This window comes from Parasteatoda tepidariorum, chromosome 9 (assembly GCF_982258835.1).
Source record: "Parasteatoda tepidariorum strain Cologne lab strain chromosome 9, Ptep-v5.0, whole genome shotgun sequence".
Taxonomy (NCBI): Eukaryota; Metazoa; Arthropoda; class Arachnida; order Araneae; family Theridiidae; genus Parasteatoda; species Parasteatoda tepidariorum.
This window is the reverse complement of record NC_141763.1, coordinates 50,034,490-50,050,405: the sequence shown is the minus strand read 5'-3', so window position 1 is coordinate 50,050,405 and position 15,916 is coordinate 50,034,490. Positions and strand designations below refer to the sequence as shown.

The window sequence follows — 15,916 nt, the reverse complement described above, 5'->3', positions numbered from 1 at the left end:
TTTTTCCTTCATTTATCTGTGTTTTAAAAACTATAATCAACCAGAAACTCTCTTTTTTAAATTATTTTCATTTATCCGTTTTTTTTTAATTTCCTGATTTAAACGATTTTTATTTAAAAAGTAAAATGTTTTTATGAAACCGTTATTAAAACAGTACTATTTATTTAAATACAGCAATTCAGTGATTTTAAGGTAATTATTTATGTAAGAATTACAGTATCTAAAATTTTTTGTTCCGTAACCTGTCCCAGTAAATATGAATTTTAGGTTAAAAAGTACCATCACCCTAAGAGCCGGTACTTTTTATAGTAATTTTTTACAGTGTATTAGAGCTTCACAGCGCATGCGTGAACATTTCTCTAAGAATTGCTATGTCGCTAAAGGGTAGAAAAATGAAATTAGCGCTATGCTCAATATAAGACAAACGCTATGCAAAATTTCTCCATCATCGTATGATAGGAGAAGGATAATAATTTACTTACAAACTGCCCATCGGCCAAGCGTCCGTCTGTAAGTGTGAGAACCAATGCATATGAATCGGCCATCTGAAAAAAAAATTAAAAATTAAAATGCATAATTGTAATAAAAGATTAAAAACCTGTTTAATTTTAAGTTTAAAATGAAATAATAAGTCTACATTTTAGTGTCCGTCGGATATTCTTCATTTTTTTCTCGAAATTTACTCTGATAATTCTTTTATTTCCTAAAATATTTATTATTCATTTTTATTAAATATTTTTATAATTTCATTATTAAATTATGGTAATCACTTAATGAAACTCTAGTGTTATTTTCGTCTTCTGAAAGTCAAACTTTTTAAGTCTGTTTCCTGATATTTATTTTTATTTCAGAAGCTTAAATAGAAAAATAACATTCTTTTGGTTATTAGAGATTTTAATTGTTGCTCTTTTTATTCTTATTGTTTCCGATGATGAAGAGAGCATTTAACATAATGAAGAGCATTATTTGGGAAATTATCTTAATTGTCTCCCTTTTCATTTTCCCCCATGTAATTAATCCTTTAAAACCTTAAATTCCCCCATGTAATTAATCCTTATAATTAATCCTTTTCAACTACATTGGTTTCCGAGTTCCTCTTTTAGTTGATAATTAATATTAATTTTTTTTAATAATTAATTCTTATGAATATTTAGTTTCATTAAATTAATTTTCTATAAATCCTTTCCGTAGCTCTTTTCAATTTTTTTAATGGATGTACTGATTTATGGTATATTTGTGTAAAATCAATAAAAGTTGAAGTTACATTTCAAATAATTCGTATTTATATTTCAAAATATGTATGTTAAATGAAAACTAATAAAAATACTACATTTTAAAATAAAACTAATAAAAATGGTACTTTTTATTTGTATTTTCTATAATTATAAGTTAGAACAAAGAATTAACAAATGCAAAATATTCATTTTGCATTCGTAACCCAGTAATTTGTTAAAACACACCGAAATTTAAGAGCAAATTTTGAAGTGTTTTTAGAACACATATTAAGATTATTAGTTGGAAATTTTATACTGTTAAAAATTCTGAAGTTCTACAGCTAAGCGATATGTTCATAAGAAAATGAAGTGGAATTTATCCATTATATCTGAAAAACACCAGTTACTTTTTTTCCTCTTAATTTACATAGAACGTTTAGCAATCACCATTTATAATATATATTTCTATACTATATATATATGTGTTTATAATCCAAGTCTAAAATGAATTCGAAAATATATGTACAGGGGGGGGGGGATAGCATATTGTTATTTCAGTGAAGAAAAAAAAAACGTTATTAAAATCTGACGCATTATTGTTTGAGGAAGACGGGATTAAAATCATTATAGCCAATTTGATTGTGGGAAGAAATTTGAAATAGTTTTTGACTATCACTTTTAATTTCCACGAAGTTTCTACAAGCAGTTAAATGGAATTTGATGTTTTAAACCTCGTCTTTCTCTTTCATGATTCGCTAAACTTAGATAAAGTTTCTGTACTTTCAAACAATTTTTTTATGACTCTCATTGTTTATATATTTTTTACTCCATTTTTAAAAAAAAACTATTCTTAAACTGTATATTAAGGTTGTTGATTTCGGAGCATTCCGTATTTTTATTCGTTATTAATCGATATATCCTTTTAAAAAATATGTTACTTTTCAAAAGTTTGAATGTATGTAAAATATTTGTATCTCCTATATTTGATGAAATGATTTTAATTTGTTTAAGGATACGTGTAACGTATTATAGATTCTATGGCATATTGCAGCTATTGTAGATTTTATAACATATTTAAGTAATCCATACAATCTTAAAAAAAATGGCACTATACGTTACTACGTCGAATCAGAATATGGTTTTCTTGAACCTTTGGAACTTTACTTTTCTTTATATATGGTGAAAAATGTTAGCAACCTTAATACGATGTTTAAATTAACCATGTTTCCGTTCAAGTTGAACCATAGTAAAGTGCAATCAAGTTTAATGAAGTATGATAACGTGATTATAATCACTTATAATCATGTTGAGATTGCAGCAAAATTGAACGATATTATGGTTCAACGACGCTTAGAATTTCAAGATATATGCTTCTAGACGCTTAATATTTCTTAGTGTTGGTGATATATGTGTCTTGGCCTAAATCTTAGACACGAAAAATTTTTTACCCTCAATTTATCGGTACGTTTGCTGAATTTTAACACAAAACAATTTGATTATAAAATTGGAATATCATTCCACGACATCAGATATTAAAATTTAGTCATTCTTATCTGAAATCTGCCAAAAAGCATATTGAGTTCAAAAAACTGATGTCGCGATCAGGAAATCTAAACCTTTTCCACTTCAATAGATCATTACAAATCTCCGATTTACCAAGTTTCATTTAGTACGCCGCCTCATTGAATTTCAGTCCAAACAGCATTGTATGTCAAAAGAATGTCATTGTATCTGTGCGCAAAATATCCACCCCCAAAAGCGATTCCATCAAATAGTTCTTAAGAGTCTGTAATTACGCCAAAGTCCAGTGTTCTTCGCGGAATGTTGTGAAAAGTATCTCCGATCTGTGGAGGAAGTGACATTATTATGTAAAAGTTCGAACTACTGACCTCTCTGTCGAGTTCTTTGTTGAGATAGACGTTGGCTTCAGAGGCTCCCAGACGTTCGAACCGAAGGATTTCCTGTCCCACCGGACCGACGACACCGAAAGTGAGTCGATCGCCATCTGCATCTTCACCACGTAGTCTGTACAATAATTTGCCTGCAACAAATGAATACATGCATATGAATTAGAGCAAGATAAAGTCATTACACGTGGTCATTGTGATTTAACCTCACGCTTCTGTTCAGTCGTTTGATGAGGAAAGAATGAAAGTAAATGGATAGTCGCTTGTAATCTTTTGTTAAAGTTCAATTAAGAATTTAAATATTATTTAGAAAACGATTTTACTAAAAATTAAAGTGTTGAAGCATTCATACTGAATGCATTGTTCATAATGGTGAACGTAGTGGAAGAGCAAATAAACTATGATGAAACATTGATTAGGATGGAATGTATTGTTAAAAAATGAGCGTAGTGGAAGAGCATATAAAATATATAAAAGTATTAATTATGAATGCATTGTATAAAAGGTGAGAGAGCATATTAAATATATCAAAAGATTGACTAGAATGCATTGTAAAAAAAAAGCTTATTAGGAAATTATATAAAATGTGTGAAACATTGCTTAGAATGCATTGAAAAAATGAATGCAAGGAGCTTAGTGGAAAGTACATAAATTTTTTAAAAATATTGCTTAGAATGCATTGCAAAAAGGAAGAGCTTAAGGGAAATAATGTCAAAACATTGTACATAAAACATGCATGTGTGAATTGCATGCATTAAAGTATGCACATAGTATTTAGAATATGTTTAATTAGAATGAATTGTGAAAATAACGAGCTTAGTTGAAAGTATATAAAATGTGTTGAAGCGTAGCAAACGATGTATAATTAAATCATCAACTTATATCGAACGCTTCTCTAATGCATCTGTGTTAAAATAAGGCAATTATGTTAAAATATGGTAATTATAATTTTGCATTACATAATTATTTATCTCCAAGATCAGAAACTATTTTTTTATACAAATATTTAACAGAAAAGTAACAGTGCAAAAAGTTAATATTAGATTAGAATTTAAAAATTAAAAAAAATTAAAAAAAAACTTTTGGGGATTAAAAAGCTTTGAATGTTTAAAATATTTCATGATACAGCACGACATTCAAAATCAATGAATCATGTTCTAAAATATTTTAGTTAGGGTTAAAAGAACTTAAACTTACCAATACTATCTGGTCCTTCTCGAACCTTAACCACAATTTCGCTTGCCCCGTCAAGGGCAAACTTTGGCGGGGAATTAGCTTTGACTGAAATAGAAATATATCATTATTTAATTAAGTAAAAAATTTTATTAGTCCTTACGTAATTAAGTATTGCATTATAGGTAAAGATTTGGCCAACTCATAAGATTTCTTTTAGTAAATTTCAAATAAAGATACTTATACATGTAATTACTTTATATTATAAATTAAATTTGAAGCATGCATTTACCTGAAATTATCCCGTATCAACAAAAAACCCAAATTTTAAATAAAGATACTTATACATGTAATTACTTCATATTATTCATAAGTTAAATTTGAAGCATGCATTTACCTGAAAGTATCCCGTAGCAACAAAAAACCCAAATTTTAAATAAAGATACTTATATACTTCATATAATTCATAAGTTAAATTTGAAGCATGTATTTACCTGAAAGTATCCCGTAGCAACAAAAAACCCAAAGAAGGACCACCTTCATCACCCGTGCTCCCTGCATAGTACCATGGCAGGACCTAACAACAGGTCACGGCTACCTGCAGAAGATAAAACATTCAGTTATTATCACAGTGCTGTGTAAAATAATAATTATAATTAATTAACTAGCTATTTAGAAAATAATCTATAATTTAAATACTGCTAGAGATCTTTTAAGACAAGACCAAAAGTAGTAAAAATATAAATATCAGGTTGCACTTTGAATTAACTTTGCTAAATACAGTTCGCGACCAAATTATTAGAAAACTATAAGATTATATGTAAAATCTTAGTTATCAGGTGATACTATACAGCAGGGGTGGCGAACCTCTATGCACCAACGTGCCATTTTTTCAAAAATTGTTTAATGAGGTCATAGACGTGCCGTCAAATAATTTTGACTTCGTGATTATTGTGAAAATAATAATACTAAATACTATCAACTCCAAACTCTTTTTTTACTATGAAAAAAAAAAAACATTTTGCAATGTCTGAGTTATACGCATAATTCAACTTAAAGTAACATTAATGTGACTTCTGCTGTTGCAGATTAGATGACAAATAACTTATATTAGGTTGTAAGATGTTAGTTTAAGCAGGACTGTAATTATTATTTTTTTTGCTAGCTATTGTTAGCTTGTTTTTTATAGTTATTGTTCTTTTGGCATTAATTGTAAATTTTATTGTTAATAATTGTTTATTTTTTTGTTTGCTTTTGTGAATTTAATTTAATTGTTTGTATGCTTCATAGTGAACTTTGTGATCGGTGGCGTGCCCAAAATATTGTGTCGCGTGTTACAAGTGGCACGCGTGCCATTGGTTCGCCATCCCTGCTATACAGTATTATTGTTTTTTCGCGGCTGAAACCGGTTCAAACTTGTTTATGTTTGTGTATGAATTGGTTAACATTGCAATGCAATTCGTTAATAATAAGTACAAATAGGAAGTATATACAAAAATCTTCTGAATAAAAACTCCTTACATGTATGTTTAAATATATAAGTATTGTATATAAACTCGTGCAAAACATGTAATTATTAAAACCCTATAGTGCGTCTAATAATTTGGTCTTATTATTATAATATACTAATATAATAACTGATGTAACAAACATTCTATATTTATGTAATATATTGTCCAATTTATTAAACTTTCGAATTTATATTATATATCGTCTAATTTAACCAATTGATACACGAACGTAAACAAGTACAAACCGGTTTCAGTCGCGTAAAAACAATAAAGCTGTATAGTATCACATGATAATGAAGATTTTACATAGAATCTTATAGTGCGTATAATAATTTGGATAGAGACTGTATAAGTCCCTTAGAGGACAAGTAAATTGTTACCTAAACCATCAAGAATGTATTTAGATGAAAATAAATTAAGATTAAGCTTTTAGAAACTTTTTATTACCAGAAATACAGTTAATCCTGTTAAGTTGACTACCGATGTATGTTGAAGACATGATCAAGAACCAAAATGGCAAAAATAATTAAATTCTTTCTTTTTAAGTTGACCACTTGTCTAAATGGACTACGATGTTTTGCTCCACAAGTTGACAACTTTTACAGGTTTTACTGAGAGAGTTTTAATCAATGTGATCTCTGTGTTGAAGTTATCTGTTAATTATTTTTCATTATCATTATTAACATCATTCTCATACTCTTTTTTTTTTAAACTTTTCAAATGTCTAGTGCGTTTAATTTAGACTTTAAAAAGATTTCCTACGTAGTATTGAATAAAAAGACAATAAACTAAATTGCAATGGTGTGTTGTTAATTATATGTATGTCGATCATATGGTCAAGTACCGAAATTGCAAAAATAATTAAATTCTTTCTTCATAAATTGAACACTTGTCTAAGTAGAACAAAAAGTTTTGTCCCACAAGTTGCCAACTTATACAAGTGTTATTGTTGGAGTTTTGATCAACGTAATATTTGCAATAAAATCAGTTATTTGTAAAATAGTACAATTTTCCTTATCAAGATCATTCTCATGTTCCTTTTTTTTTCTTTTTTACTTTTCAATAGTTCAATGCGTTTAATTTAGGCTTTAAAAACATTTCATACATAGTATGAAATAAAAAGATAAAAAATTAAATTGCAATTGAGACTCTTAAAAAAACATAACCAAACTGAGTTCAATCTAAATGACTAAATGTAGAAAGAATAACCAAAAAAGGCTTATAAATAGTAAAAATTACTGAGCTTGAATATTAAGTCACAATAGTAAAGAACGAAAACATAATAAACTGTTTTAAATATGTTTCGTATATTCAGACAAAATGTTTCAATTATCTGAGAAAAAAATTGAGGTCATCATCACTTATACTCCATATATCACTTTATTAAATTCCTCCTCTTTGACTAGATCTAAAAAAAGTATTATTTTTAATTCACTTTCTAAGACTCAAAGGTCTTAAAATTATGCATATTTCTTTTGTGAAACAGAACAATTTACGACAGAGGGATAAGTAAGGCTTAAAACCCACTCTGAGATGCACATTTAATTGTCATATCACGTAATTTCTTTTTAAAAAAAGAGTGATACGGAGTTGTTGACTTTCTCAAAGAAATGGAATTCGACTAAAAATGAAATGCTTTAGAAACTGAAGGAGAATGGGAAAGAATTACAATTGCGTGTCGCGTTAACTCACGTTTCGAACAATGCAATTTCGAACAATAATATTTTACGAGCAATTAACACATGATTGCATTATGGTTTCACTTCGTAAGTTTCGCTAAAAATGATGTACGAAAAAAATTAATTTAGTTGAAATCGTTTTATTGTGGTAAGAAATTATTTTTGTTCCAACAATGGGATCTTTTTTTTAATGCAAAAGCAATAAAATATTGTTACTTTCATAAAAAATGTTTTGGCTTTGAAGAATAAGGCAGGAATGTGAAGTATATTTTTTCTCAATTTTTCTCCATAAAATTGTTTTTTGTATTCCAATTATGATAAACCAAGATGAACGCTGATATTGTTTATTATGTTTAACAACTAAATGATTAGAGTAAATTGCAAAAGTATTTTTAATTTGTAAACGATAGTTAAGTACCCAAATAAAAAGTAATAAAAAAATTTATGGAAAATTGGATCATTAAACAAAAATAAGAGTTTTTCAAATTGGCTTGTTAATAATGTATACATAATAATACTCAGTTTTATCTTAAAACCATAATAATTATTTGATCATAAAAATAAAAAAATCATACCTAGAATAAATAAAAGATAGTATTATTGTTTTAAAAATAAAAATATATGTTTATTTATATGGATATGTAGTATAGAGTTCATCAGTTCATTGTGTTAATGTTTTTTATAAGCAGATTTGAAGAATTTAGAGGTAAACATGTTAATAGTCATTTTAGAAGATTTGAGTATATTAGCTTTAGGATGGAAGCATTAAAAATAAAATTTGTTAACCATACATTTCTTTTCATTGAAAGTGAGTGTAACATGTTCTTAAAACAAATATAGCTTACTATAACATGTTCTTAAAATAAGGACAGTTGACTAAAACATGTTCTTAAAAGAAGTCTGAGCGTTTTCAAAATAATGCTTAACATGCTCGTCCGTTAAGTTCTGCATTCTTTATAAAGGGATGAAAACACGTTAATTCTTATTTTAGAGGATTTAAGTAAAAGCTTTAGAAGGTATAGAAATATTAGAAAAATGTTCTTAAAGGAATTTTGAGAGTTTTTAAAATAATGCTTAAAATGTTCATTCATTACGTTCAACATTCTTAATAAAAAATAGCTATAGATCTTTTTTCGTGATTTAACAATAGAAAAAAAATTAAACGAGGGAGGAGAAATATTTAAATAAATTAATAAAATTATCATTATTTATCCAAATAACTAAACTCACATGTTAAAATTTTTTATGGGTTTTTAGAAGTAAAAAGAAAAAACATAAATAATATCGAATCGGCATGTTCTTTAAACAAATGTGGCTAACTATAATATATTCGTAAAATAAAGATAGATGACCTGCAGCATGTTCTCAAAAGAAATCTGTTTTCAAAGTAATGATGCTTAACATGTTTGTTCATTAAGTTTGGCATTCTTAATAGAAAATTGTTAAGCATTGTTCATAATTTAACAAAAGGAAAAAAAACTTCAAACGATGAAAAATAAATATTTAAATCAATCAATAAAATTATAATTATTTTTTCAAGTAACTGAACACACAGGTAAAATATTTTAAGAGTTTTTCGAAGTAAAAAAAATCATAAATAATAGCTAGTCTGCAGAGAACAAAAATTAATTTAATTCAAGATTATTTTCTTAGATAAGCTATTTAAGGATCGAAGATGCCGCTAAGTGCATTATAATGAAATATTTGTTAGCTTTTTCTTATTGATGGAGAAAGTTAAGTGATGGGAATGCTTCCAAAAACACACCAACTCTCAAGTATCATTATCTAAATGATAACCACTTGTTAAACATAGAGCCTTGAACGCGTTGAATTATTATTTATATATCGATTTCTAGTTAGGGTTTTATATTAGATGAAAGCACGTGTATAATTTTGGGACATGGCTCTGGTCTTATACTTATACATGATGGAAGAGGCAGTTACAGTTACTGATGGAACAAATAATTATATTCCTTTTTTCTGATTTGTATTTGAATTTCTCTAAATCAAATAATTGTTATAATGAGCAATAATATTGCTTAATAAAACGTTACTTGGTGAAAAATGTCAAAGAGAAATATATTTAATTTAATGGTGATTACATTGACCTTTATTTAAGGGATTCATAATAAGGATATATATTTTATAAAAAAAAGAGAAACTTTAAGGAATTTGTTTAAATTTTTTTATTTGTAGCACTCTAAACCCATTTTTTGTATGACTTTGAAAACAATATTAATTTAAAGAGTTTCGATGTCTACATAAAAAAATCCACCAAAACTTCATCATTATTTACATTGATTCTTTTAGTGAAAGGAAATATTCATATCCCTTTCAAGGGTTTTAAGGCACTTAATGTTGTTTGGTTTTTGCTTGATTTTCGTATTTATTTAAGGAGTTTGATTTTTGAAACCTGCATAAAAAGTTCTAAACTTTTCCTTATTTACATTGATTCTTTTAGTTTAAGGAGATAACCATATAACTTTCTAGGATTGTAAGGCACTTAATAATGGTTGGTTTTTGTTAGACTTTCGTATTAATTTAAGGTGTTTGATTTTTGATATCTTCATAATAAAATCCTTCAAAAATTTTCATTACTTACACTGATTCTTTTAGTTTCAGGAGATAACGATATCACTTTCAAGAATTGTAACGAACTTAATATTGTTTGGTTTTCATATTGACTTAAGGAGTTTGGTTTTTGATATCAATATTAAAAAAGTTATATTAGTTTTTCTTAATTAGTGATAATTCTTTTAGCAGACGCATACAGTAATTTTAATGAAAATATCAAAAATATTACAGTTAAAGAACATCGCTTATCTATATAATAAATAATAAGAACATTAACTGAAAATAATACGAGCATTAACTATTTTACACAAAAAAATATTTCAAAAGAAAAATTTAAAAATGAGAAATACATTGAGAATAACGTTGCGAAATTATAAACACTTGATTTTAAGACAATTTAAAAGTTAAATAGAAGAGAGGAAGACCTAAAACAAGATGGTTAGATAGAGTAGAGAAGTGCTTAAAAAAACTTGGGAGTTAATAGATGGAGAAATATAGCATTGAGTAGATCTAGATGGGGTAAACTGACTGAGATGACTTAGGCCGGTAACCGGCTGTAGTGCCTAAGAAGAAGAGGAAAACTTAAATTTTAAAGATACTGTACTTAAACATGCTAAATGTACACAAGATAAGGTAGAGCATAAAAAAAGTTTGTATTTTTATTGCAAAATTATTTTGTTAAAGTACTTGACCTAATTTATGAAGTTATAAACTGATTAATAATACATACTTATAACAATAAGACAAAGAACGATAGCAGCAATAAATTTAATTAAACTAATATGAACGGTCGCAATCACTTACTTTCATGTACACATTTTTATCTAAACACTAACGCAATTTCAATGCAAAATTTTCCATTGTTAATAAGTGACATTTAAATACAATAAACTTAATACTAAATGCAGAGTTATTTATCTCTTCACCAAGTTAGGCGATGACTAAGGTAAGATGTATAGATACTTATTACATAAAGAGAGATGGTGGAACTGTTCGCTGTAAAACAAAGTTAATGTGGTTGTTGCATGTTTCATTTTATTAAAAGAAAAGATAGTCAGCGTCCCTTTTTTTTATCCTCAAGGATTAAGAGATTGAAACAATTCGTCATGCAATTATGTGATTGGATTGTCATCACTAATATCAGTTACATTAGGTGCCGAAAAAATCCGGTTAGATGAGTTTTTAGATACGGTTGCAGAGATGATATTATGTTTGTAAATAAGAAGTTAAGTTCTTCGAATTATTTAATTTGAACAGTTATAAGGATTTATAATAATATGACATAACTATTCTTTTCTTCTTCTGTTGGGGTGTGATTTTAAAGGTATTTTCTAACACCACTTATTTTTTTGCGAGGTGGTAGGATATAATTTGAGCCCTTATACTCTATAATTTTAATTCTTATTAAAAAAAAATCACATCCATACATTCAGAAAAAAAAGAGAGCAGAAAATTTCTACACATAACGCATTTACAAACTTTAAAAGTTACCATTTTGGTTTCAAAGTAAATTCAAACGCTCCACAAAACTTTTTGCTATCTACCTTATGTATTGAAGTTTTTTTTTAGTGCAAAATCTTGTATTTGTGATGAATCAAACAGTTAAATCAATCGGATTCAAATCTGGAGAATAACGGGACTATACTTGTGCTGTAAGAAAGTGAGGAAAACTTGCCTTTCGCCATTTAAATTCTTTAAATATGTTTGCTGGTACAGAATCTGTTAGGTTCGTTTTTATTTTTCTAATTACCTTTTTTTAAACCAAAGTAGCACTTTATAAAAATGACTTGGCGATGCGTTCTGTGCTAACATATTTGATTTAAAGCCTCGTTTCAGTTATTCTAGGCACACTGTAATGTGTGCGTCTTTGATACTTAACGTTACTTTCTTCCAAATAATTGTACTCATGACAAAATATTTTTGTGATCAATTTTTACTTTGAAACAATTGGAGAGATTAATGGACGAACGTATTAAGTGCCATTATAAAAATATTCAGTTTTTCAAAAACGTCATAGTCGGTGGAAAGCTTAAAAAAGTTTCATGAAAATTTTTTCTGACTTGTCAATTGATAATTTAATGAAATTTTGTTAAGTTAAAAAAGATGCTCTATAAATAATTTCTGGATTCTTCTACCCTTTGTAAAAAATTATGGATCAAGTTACTGTATAAAGTACTGGCACTTTGGGTGCATCATTCGTAAAATCCGTTTTCACTGTAAAATATTTTATCGTAGTTTTTACTGTAATATTTATTCAATTAGAGTCATTAAGTGAATTTGCGATAATGTAAAAATTACGGTTTATCAGATTTTTTGTTCCTTAACATGTTCGGGGTAAAAAACGATTTTACAGTAAAAAGTACCAGCAGTCTGAGTGCTGGTACTTTTTACTGTAATTTGATCCGAAATTTTTTACAATGCATATTTTAAAACGTATTTTTATAAAACTAAAATTACTAAAATGTCATTTAATATAAATTCCAGTATAAAGTACCGGCAGTATTATATATACTAATTATATAAATATTTGCATTCTTTTATATTATTGCAAATAACTGATTTCTAAACAGCAGAGAAAATATTTATATTTCACTATTTAAATAATATCACATTTAAATAATTAATATTAATTCGATAAATACATCAAAAGAATTTATCTCAATGTTTCATGAAATATTGGTGTTGTTTTAAAGAATATTTGCTTAAGAAATTATGTAATTATTTCAGTGGGTATGTTTTATAAGTAGAAATCTACACGCCATGAAAACAATTTTAATTAAAATCCTTTAAAAAGTGGAATCGTTAAACAGCTATAGTAGCTGTATTTCAATTATGCTTACTGCTTCAAAAATTCTTTTAGTTTGAAAGTAATTAACTAAGTAATTAAGCTGTTTTACTTGCTATCGCAGGTGCAAGAAAATAAAGAAGCAATTGTTTCATTTGGTTAATGTATGCAAATGAAAATCTGGAATACTCTACTGTAAGTAATTAGCATTCATAGTGAAAAAGTTTCCCTAACTCATTAAATCTTTAAGGTATAGGTTGATCGACATTTTCAAGTTGACAACCAAATAGGACCACCAACGGCGAAAAAAATCGATCCATGTTTTTTTAACATATGAGAAATAGGGATTTTGAATAGGGAAAATTTGATCGATAGATCATTATGAGTTGCTGAAAATATTTTAATAAAAAATTTTCAATTTAGATTTCGTATTCGAACATCTACCCCTTCATCTGCTTTACTGATGATTTTTTATACAGATGATGAGTTATTCTATAAATCCATCACATCAAATAACTTCAAAATGGTTTAAAGAGTAAAACCACTGCATAGTTTTTATGTTTCTAGTGTTTTTACTGATGTTTCTTATGTTTTTAGTTTTTTTTTAATGATAGAACTTTTGTGTGGCTATTTTTACCCTTTAATGTTATGATAAAATACGCTTGGGAATGAGATTGATTTATAAAAACAAATTTATTTTGCTTATTATCCAAAATTATTTCGAATTGCAAGATCTTTTTTTTTTGGTGGGAATAGGCAAGGGATTTTTCATGCTTTTACCTACTGTAAAAAATTAGTCATAAACTTCTTTTGATTTTCTGCGGTTATGAATTACTGAATTTATAAATTCTATGTTTATAAATACAGAGAAAACAATTCTAGTAAAATTACCATTCTTCAGGGTAATGGCATTGCTGGTAAAAAACAGCATAATTCTGGTGTTAAAAACCTAGTTCATTTGCCTTCAGGTTAACAGTGTATGGTTTTTGTGGTTTTCCTCTCCATGTATCGCAAATGCGGTTAGCTCCATTAAAAAGTCTTCCATAAAAGCAAATTTATCCCAGGAATTCCCTTGTCTTCAGAATTGGGTTCAAAACTACAAAGTTACGAAGTTGAACATTGATAGGTCGGCTGTTCAACGACGGTTATAATATTGCTTAACTTGAACGCTATTGTTTCAATTTAACAACCTTATTAAGGTTGGAGCGAATTTGAACCTTATTATGGTTTAAGTTACTGATATTATGGTTCCACGTTGGACGAATTTTAATGAGAAAGTAGGCAGTGATCCTAGTTTTTTAAATTTAGTCACTATAAATTAAGTTAACAAATATAAAACAAAGAATATAAGAACTTCGATAATTTTTTTTTTCAATATATGTTTCGAGTACGATAAAAATATCTCCATACTTGGGACACCTTTTAAGTTTTGACTCATCGAAAACTGTTAACTAATTTTGGAACTTAATAAACAAGAATAAACTGTTGCGTATTCTTATTAATCACGTAGTCATATTACTCATATTCTCGCTCTTGTGTATATTGCCTGTAATATATGGATTGCTTTCCAATAAAGCCATATCTTAAAAAAATTACGGAACTCTATTAGTACAACATATCATGTATACTTAAATGTAAAGTTTTGGAGAAAGAAAGCTATTTTGAATTGTAAAATATTAGTGTTTAAAGCAAAATATCATTTGTAAATTATTGAATGATTTAAATATAACATTTAAAGTCCATGGCTCATAAGAAATACCACCATTAGTTAATTAAGTTTAATTTTTATGTAAACTAATCATAAAATATTAAAATTAAATTTTTGTTTAAAATTAGATTTTTATCTGAAGCATGGTGTTCTTTCAAAAGAATATCGGGGCTAAAATTTCGACACATAAAATGTCTCGAGGACAAAATTGAAACAAAATGTAACATATTTGTGCAATATTGTTGCCTAATTTTTACGATCAAAAAGTTACCACGAATTCCAAAAGCTTACATTTCCTCTTGGGGTAAGTAAAAAAGAAACTAAAATCATAATCCACGCAAGCATTTAATCATTCATTTCATCCAAGCAAGCACACGGTCATATGATATGTTTAAGTTTTTTTTTGGCGACACTTTTTCCAAAACCCAAGTTCATACATTGTATTTATCAGTATTTCTACGATACAAATTGAGAAATCATTGAAGATCCGTATGATTCCATCAGGGTCTCCAATGATTTAGGAAAAGAAATTAATTTTATTCTCGAACCAAAAAATGTCCTAAATTAAATTAGTGCGTTATTACATTGAAAAGATGATTGTAAAAATCTTAACAGAACTGTAGGTAAGAATTTCTGATTCTTAATTAAAACAGTAAAAAAATATATATATATATAGTTCAAATGATGAAATTCTCTTTGATTCACAACCCAAGAAATATTTATGGGATCTCTCTGGCTTCATATCTATATATGCATCGTTGAAGAGCCGACCCAATTTTTTGGGTTTACGACTACTAATGTTTATGTAACTCCTTGGCCTCGTAATTTTGAACCAATTCAAAAGACAAGGAAACTCCTGCAGTACCAACAGAGGTATTGATTTGTTATGGGAACATGGAGGACTTTGCAAATCGATAGATTTAACGTGCATTAGTCACCATTTACTACACGGGGAGTCTTCGCCCGGCCTGGGATCGAACCCACGAACTCTTGGACATGGGCCCACTCCCCTACCAGTCAGAAAATAAACTCACCAACTCAAATCATAATAATTAAGAAGTGATAAAAAGAATTCTTAAAAAATTATCAAACAGCAGCTGTCACCATAGCAACGCATGCGCACTGTTTACTGTTACTCTTGAACATTCGTAATAAGCTTTTGACATTCCGGATATTTTTTTACCCTATGTGTTATGCTACTGAAATTAGAGGTTGTCAGGCTCATCAGTATCATCAGGTATATACCTCCAAGTTTGGTTGTAAGAAACAACTTTTTTAGAATTCGTTTTATTGTGAAGTCCTGATATTTTATGTAAATGAAATTTAAGTGTACACGATATTTTCCCCAAGTAATAATTCAAACAC

The 15,916-nt window shown here is 27.8% G+C and overlaps 1 protein-coding gene across 4 annotated transcripts in view; it reads right to left on the bottom strand.

The window, feature by feature from the left end:
• The window catches only part of Cad88C (cadherin 88C), a 181,987-nt gene that overhangs the window by 44,812 nt on the left and 121,259 nt on the right, over positions 1–15,916 (bottom strand). For 3 of the 4 annotated variants that reach the window (XM_043039523.3, XM_043039525.3, XM_043039524.3), the window contains exons 2-5: positions 4,789–4,892; positions 4,319–4,402; positions 3,104–3,255; positions 483–545 (exon numbers count right to left, since the gene is read on the bottom strand). In XM_043039523.3, coding sequence (XP_042895457.2) covers positions 483–545; positions 3,104–3,255; positions 4,319–4,402; positions 4,789–4,855 — 366 coding nt within the window. In that variant the 5' untranslated portion in view covers positions 4,856–4,892. Of the gene's footprint in view, positions 1–482; positions 546–3,103; positions 3,256–4,318; positions 4,403–4,691; positions 4,708–4,788; positions 4,893–15,916 lie in introns of those variants that run through there. The other variant, XM_087151759.1, reaches the window with a different exon arrangement.